The sequence below is a fragment of the Bos mutus genome, chromosome 11 (assembly GCF_027580195.1).
Source record: "Bos mutus isolate GX-2022 chromosome 11, NWIPB_WYAK_1.1, whole genome shotgun sequence".
Lineage (NCBI taxonomy): Eukaryota > Metazoa > Chordata > Mammalia > Artiodactyla > Bovidae > Bos > Bos mutus.
Window position 1 is genome coordinate 10,792,439 of NC_091627.1, and position 7,116 is coordinate 10,799,554.

The 7,116-nt window shown below is 44.4% G+C and overlaps 1 protein-coding gene across 1 annotated transcript; it reads left to right on the forward strand.

Annotated features, from left to right (window-relative positions):
- Nucleotides 1-1,746: 1,746 nt before the first annotated feature.
- On the forward strand, nucleotides 1,747-6,090 carry HSPA5 (heat shock protein family A (Hsp70) member 5). The gene is made up of 9 exons (XM_005893048.3): nucleotides 1,747-1,847; nucleotides 1,929-2,154; nucleotides 2,253-2,484; nucleotides 2,892-3,029; nucleotides 3,323-3,435; nucleotides 3,530-3,920; nucleotides 4,044-4,281; nucleotides 4,592-4,759; nucleotides 5,179-6,090. Exons 2-9 carry the CDS (start codon nucleotides 2,030-2,032, stop codon nucleotides 5,739-5,741), a joined length of 1,968 nt encoding a protein of 655 aa, XP_005893110.1. The 5' UTR covers nucleotides 1,747-1,847; nucleotides 1,929-2,029; the 3' UTR covers nucleotides 5,742-6,090.
- The last annotated feature ends 1,026 nt before the right edge of the window (nucleotides 6,091-7,116 follow it).

Sequence of the window (7,116 nt, forward strand, 5' to 3'; positions counted from 1 at the left end):
TGTAACCTGAAGAAGGGTAGGTGTTACAGCAGTATTACAAGCCCTGTGAAAGAGATGCATGATGCAACTTCAATTGTAAGAACGGAGTCAACACTGAGTCACCAGCATAACCTTTGAGGAGCACTAAAGGAGAAAGAAAAATTCCTGAGTACTGACTCCTAGGCTCAGCATCTTAGTCAACTGTGCGTAAGATGTTTCAGTGCTATTTGGACATACTATTGCTCATACCAATGAATCTCAGGAACCCATTTAGTGCAAAAAATACTGGAGTCACTAGCTCCTGACTGTGGTAAGTCCCACAAATTTTCTGTAAGCATCTCAAAATATTTTGTATCAGGCCTTTGACCCATCTCTAGTAGGGCCTCTAAAAATTTGTTGAATAAGTGAACTTAATTTTAAAAAATTGTTGGGAGCCTCCGTGGCAGTTCAGTAGTTAAGACTCTGTGCTTCCAATGCAGGGGACATGGGTTTGATCCCTGTTTGGGGAACTAAATACCCCACATGCTCTACACAGAGGCCAAAAAATAAACAAATTAAAAAACTTATTATGAGCATTGGCTACAGAGTCAAGCTTACTTGGATATCAATAATAACTCTATCACTTAGCAGCTCTGTGACAATTAATCTCTTTGGTCTCAATTTTCTCATCTGTAAAATGGGAAATGCCAAGTATTGAACTGTAAGGACCGAAAGGTAAAAGAATAATGCTTGGCACATAGTAAGGCTAAAGTAAATAGCAGCCTTTATACTTTTTGCTACAAGAGTATGGTATTATCCAGAGGTCTTTGTCCATTAAATATGTTTAGCACAATCAGACCTTTTCCAGAAGTGAAAGTAAAAAGGTATCAATAAAGGATGAAGAAGGCATTGTAAATGATAATCTGAGCCACAAAAGGAAATGATGGCAAGGAGAGAGAAGACAAGGGGTGACAAGCTAGAAAAATGATGCATCCCAAGGTGGGAGTGATGGCATTAGCACGCTCTTAAGTGCAGGGCTGCCATATGTGTAGGGGACTCTGTATGGGAGCCAATTACTTTGGTCAGGTCTGTCCTGGGACTTACCGTGGGGCAAGGCAATGTGGGGAGACCTGGGAAACACAACGGGATAGCGGGTGCCGGGGCATGGAAGTAGAAGGAGCCATGATTCGCGACCGGGCAGTGCGCAGCCTAGGTCCCAACTCAAGAGCTGCGGCCTGATGAGCAACAAAAGACCCCAGGACACTAGTACCTGTGGCAGCTATAAAGGACAGAGAAATTTGTTCGGAGGTGATCACAACATCTACGCTGACACCTGCCTGCCAGGGACGGGATGGAGGCAGGGAGGAGAAAACAGCCGCTTCCCTCGAGAGGGACGGAGGAAGGTCACGCGGGCGGATCGTGAAGAAGGCACGGACTCAAGTCCTACTGCCTTGAGGGTATCTGGCACGCCGGACGGGCCCCGATCCCCTCAGGGCCCAGCGTGGAGGTGGGACCTCAGCTGTTACCGGCGGAAACCACCTCGGGGTGAGAGATCCCGTCACTGACAGGCAGCTGCTAAACCAACGGAGCTGGAGCCCGAGGCGGATGTTGTGTCTCATTGGTGATTGCTGTGCGCGCCCAACAGCCAATGAGTCAGCTCGGGGGGCGTAGCGATGACGTTAGCTGCGGAGGAGGCCGCTTCGAATCCGCAGCGGCCAGCTTGGTGGCCTGGACCAATCAGCGACGTCCAACGAGCTGCGCCTTCGCCAATCGGAGGCCTCCACGACGGGGCTGGGGGGAGGGTATATAAGCGGAGTAGGCGACGGCGCGGTAGACGCTGACCGAGACATCACAGACACATCAACTTAAGCTTTTCGTGCGTTTGAGAGGTAGGTGCCGCGGCCTGTCTTTTCGGACCTGCCCTTCGCATTGTCCACTGTTCTCCTGATCCCGGGCCCTGTCATCCTCAGCTCAGTAACCTCGGTGCGCTCCTGTGTTTGCGGCCTGTGGCTGGTTTTCCTGCGAAGCCCTATAGCTGCCTGCTGACCGACTGGCCGACGGCGCTGGAAAGATGAAGCTGTCCTTGGTGGCTGCGGTGCTGCTGCTGCTGCTTGGCACGGCACGCGCGGAGGAGGAGGACAAGAAGGAGGACGTGGGCACGGTGGTCGGCATCGACCTGGGTACCACCTACTCCTGGTAAGTGGGGTTTGGGGAGAGGGGAAAATGGGGCGTGGCCTCCTGGGCTGCCCAGAGCATCGTGGTGCTGATTCCTTCCGTTCGGTTTTTTCCGCCAGCGTCGGGGTGTTCAAGAACGGCCGCGTGGAGATCATCGCCAACGATCAAGGCAACCGCATCACGCCGTCTTATGTGGCTTTCACTCCTGAAGGGGAGCGTCTGATCGGCGATGCAGCCAAGAACCAGCTCACCTCCAATCCGGAGAACACAGTCTTCGACGCCAAGCGACTCATCGGCCGGACGTGGAATGACCCGTCCGTGCAGCAGGACATCAAGTTCTTGCCTTTCAAGGTTCGAACCGGTTTTTTTCTTCTAAATAGATAGTGGGTGATGGTGATGGGAGTATTGAGAATTAAAAAGTTTAGGCACAAGCAAAGGGGATATAGATGTCGTGTGTGTGTAATTTTATTTTATACTCCTAGTATATTTCAGAACTGAAGATAGTAAACTTGGCAAGGAAATTTCATGCATAACTATTCTGTCGACAATAGTTTAGAATTAAGAGACTGATTAAAACTGAAGTGGCTTGTAATTGTAAGGCACCTTCTACACCTTAAATATTTCTGCCCCAAATATTCAGCTCAAAGGGTCCAAAATAAACCCAACTTTGGAGAGGGAAGTGAGTCTCAGTCCTCTTTTAAAGTTTAAAATGTCATTGCTCCTATGTCTGAAAATAATAATTATTCTCTCAAATTTAGGTGGTTGAAAAGAAAACTAAACCATACATTCAAGTTGATGTTGGAGGTGGGCAAACAAAGACATTTGCTCCTGAAGAAATTTCTGCCATGGTTCTCACTAAAATGAAGGAAACTGCTGAGGCTTATTTGGGAAAGAAGGTAGGTATTTTCTAGAACCGTGTTGAGCAGTTTTATTATTACCGATTCTGATCGTGTCGTGTAGATGCTTTCATCATTTTAAAAGTCTGACATCCATGTATATCAGTTTTAATTACTTGCATGTTTTACTGGAGATCAAACAAAATACTAGGGTCTTTTCATTTATCACTTACTGCTTGCAAGTCCACATACATATAATTATCTTAAAAATAAAGTGATAGTTTGACTGTAACTTAAATAAAGGTTAAACTGTATGATAAAACATGTCTAACTACCTTTTGTTATCATTTTAGGTTACTCATGCAGTTGTTACTGTACCAGCATATTTCAATGATGCCCAACGCCAGGCAACCAAAGATGCTGGAACTATTGCTGGACTGAATGTCATGAGGATCATCAATGAGCCGTAAGTGTTAAATTCAAAAGTATGGCACATTTGCCAAATGTGGAAAGGTAAAAGTTAAGTAAGGTTTGTTTTTTCTTTCTCATTCCCCTAACAGTACAGCAGCTGCTATTGCTTATGGCCTGGATAAGAGGGAAGGGGAGAAGAACATCCTGGTGTTTGACCTGGGTGGTGGAACCTTTGATGTGTCTCTTCTCACCATTGATAATGGTGTCTTTGAAGTCGTGGCCACTAATGGAGATACTCATCTGGGTGGAGAAGACTTTGACCAGCGTGTCATGGAACACTTCATCAAACTCTACAAAAAGAAGACTGGCAAAGATGTTCGGAAGGACAACAGAGCTGTGCAGAAACTCCGGCGTGAGGTAGAAAAGGCCAAACGGGCCCTGTCTTCCCAACATCAAGCAAGAATTGAAATCGAGTCCTTCTATGAAGGAGAAGACTTCTCGGAGACCCTGACTCGGGCTAAATTTGAAGAGCTAAACATGGTATGTTCCTTGTTTTGCTAATGAGATCTAGTTAGACTCTGAGTATGGGACAGTGCATTTAAGGATTTCGACTATTTGTGGGTATGACAGACATCATCACAGTGATTGTGTCTCTTACTCTAGGACCTGTTCCGTTCCACCATGAAGCCTGTCCAGAAAGTGTTGGAAGATTCTGATTTAAAGAAGTCTGATATTGATGAAATTGTTCTTGTTGGTGGCTCTACTAGAATCCCAAAGATTCAACAGCTGGTTAAAGAGTTTTTTAATGGCAAGGAGCCATCCCGTGGCATAAACCCAGATGAGGCTGTGGCATATGGTGCCGCTGTCCAGGCTGGTGTGCTCTCTGGTGATCAAGATACAGGTAAGTCTGTCAGCATTGTCCACAGTGTTTCAGTAGCTGAATGGGAAAAGTATTAGCTGTTGCTTTGGAAAGCAATAGAACACAAGCAGCAAGCTCAAAGAGCTAGTGAAGGGTACAGTGATGACAAGACCTGGAAGTCTCAACATCCTTAGCAGCTGTATTTAATTCACTGCTTCTGAAATGATTTTGCATAGAACCTAACCAAGTGGCAAGATGGAGAAGATGAAGTTTTATTGATCATGGGGACTGCTTGGTATTGCTCCTATGACTCCTGAATTGGAACTTACCTCAATTAACTTACTTTTGCCAGGTGACCTGGTACTGCTTGATGTATGTCCCCTGACACTTGGTATTGAAACTGTGGGAGGTGTCATGACCAAATTGATTCCAAGGAACACTGTGGTGCCCACCAAGAAGTCTCAGATCTTTTCTACAGCCTCTGATAATCAACCAACTGTTACCATCAAGGTCTATGAAGGTAATTGCTTACATTTGTTAATATCATGGTATGTGTTTGAAGAGTTTGACTTTTTTTTTAATATACGCTGTTGAAATGACTAGGGAAAGAAGTATCTGCTGTTTTCAGGTGAGAAGACCTTAATTTAGTGTTGTTTGGTAGAGCAAGGACTAAAATCTGTTTTTTGTCTGGCACTCTTTCCCATTAAAAATGCCTTCTGAGCTGGCTTCTAAAATACAACAAGCAAAGTTCATACTGCTATAAAATAGACGAAATTCGATTAACAGTACTAGTAACTTAATTCACTGCTCTTTTCAGATCCAGTACCACCCACTTTAAGTTGATAGAGTGCCCTTGCCACTGCAGACTTAAAAGTAGAAATCCAAATGTACTAACGTTTATCAGTGACAACTAACAATTTTTGTGTGTGTGACTTCTAGGTGAACGACCCCTGACGAAAGACAATCACCTTCTGGGAACTTTCGACCTGACTGGAATTCCTCCTGCACCCCGTGGGGTCCCACAGATTGAAGTCACCTTTGAGATAGATGTGAATGGCATTCTTCGAGTGACAGCTGAAGACAAAGGTACAGGCAACAAAAATAAGATCACAATTACCAATGACCAAAATCGCCTGACACCTGAAGAAATTGAAAGAATGGTCAATGATGCTGAGAAGTTTGCTGAGGAAGACAAAAAGCTCAAGGAGCGCATCGACACAAGAAATGAATTGGAAAGCTATGCCTACTCTCTTAAGAATCAGATTGGAGATAAAGAAAAACTGGGAGGTAAACTTTCCTCAGAAGATAAAGAGACCATGGAAAAAGCTGTAGAAGAAAAGATTGAGTGGCTGGAAAGTCACCAAGATGCTGACATTGAAGATTTCAAAGCTAAAAAGAAGGAGCTAGAAGAAATTGTTCAGCCAATTATCAGCAAACTCTATGGAAGTGCAGGCCCTCCCCCAACCAATGAGGAGGAAGCAGCAGACAAAGATGAGTTGTAGACACTGCTCTGCTAGTGCTATAATATTGTAAATACTGGACTCAGGAACTTTCGCTAGGAGAAAATTGAGAGAACTTAAGTCTCGAATGTAATTGGAATCTTCACCTTGGAGTGGAGTTGAAAATGCTATAGCCCAAGTGGCTGTTTACTGCTTTTCATTAGCAGTTGCTCACATGTCTTGGGGTGGGGGGCAAGGAGGAATTGGCTATAATCAAAAGTGGGTTAAAAAAAAGCTGGGTTAGGGCGTGTGTTCACCTTGAAAATGTTCTATTTAACAATTGGGTCATGTGTATCTGGTGTAGGAACTTTTTTCTACCATAAGTGACACCAATAAATGTTTGTTATTTACACTGGTCTAATTTTTGTGATAAAGCTTCTAATTAGGTTAGTCATTTAAGGTTAGACTCTCATGTGTTGGGAGTGTTCAGGGTTTTGAGGTAAGGAAACAACATTTCTGTAAATATTCAGTCATTTTGGGAAACCTGCCTAACCTAAGAAAAGGGGTGGGAGGTTGGTTCATCCATATGCTTAACTAGGCAAGGACCATTTCAAGAGCGGAGTTTTCTTGAGCATAGTGGAAACTTCCGGCTTCCCCTTACCTTTGAAAAACTTAACAGTGGCCTTCTATTTATTCGTAACACTTTACAACTGCTTGGATTCTCTTGAGATTTGATAAGTGATGAATCACTGATAATTTTACACACTTGGATTCAATTCCTAATTTTAGGATGTGAGGGTGTATTTTTGAATCTCAGCCATGTCAATCTCTACCTCTGGTACAAGAGTGGGAACAATTAAGTATGATTAACGAAGGGCAGGCTGTCGTGCTAACATGAAATCCAGTTCAGTCCAAAGATAGACATTTTATACATGGGGCAACCAGCTGCAAGGTTAATTTGTGGAACTGAGACCTGATGTGTGATTTACTCTGAGGCCTGGACCTCTCTTGTGTTGCCCAAAGCATTTGGACAGGAGGTTCTTTCAGATCAGTTTCCATACAAACATTAAAAATGACCTGAAGTGTTGTGTGCAGAGGGGTAGGGGTTGGTGGGGAGAGACGAGAGCCAATCTTTGCCCCTGTCCCCAGTGGCTCTCCGTACCAAAAGTCAACAGTACACCTCTTTCTGAGGAGCTGCTAATATTGAAAGCACCTCCCTGGATTTCCCTGGGGGCTGGTGGCTAAGACTCCATGCTTCCAATGAAGGGAGCATGGGTTCCATCCTTGGTCAAGGAACTAGATCCTGCATGCTGCAACTAAGGCCTGGTGCAGTCAAATGTTAAAACACCAGCTTGGGAATGTCCACTCACTAATTTCTACAACTTTTGTTGTATCTTGCAATTAGGATATCTGCAACATTTTTGTGATTAGTATTCAT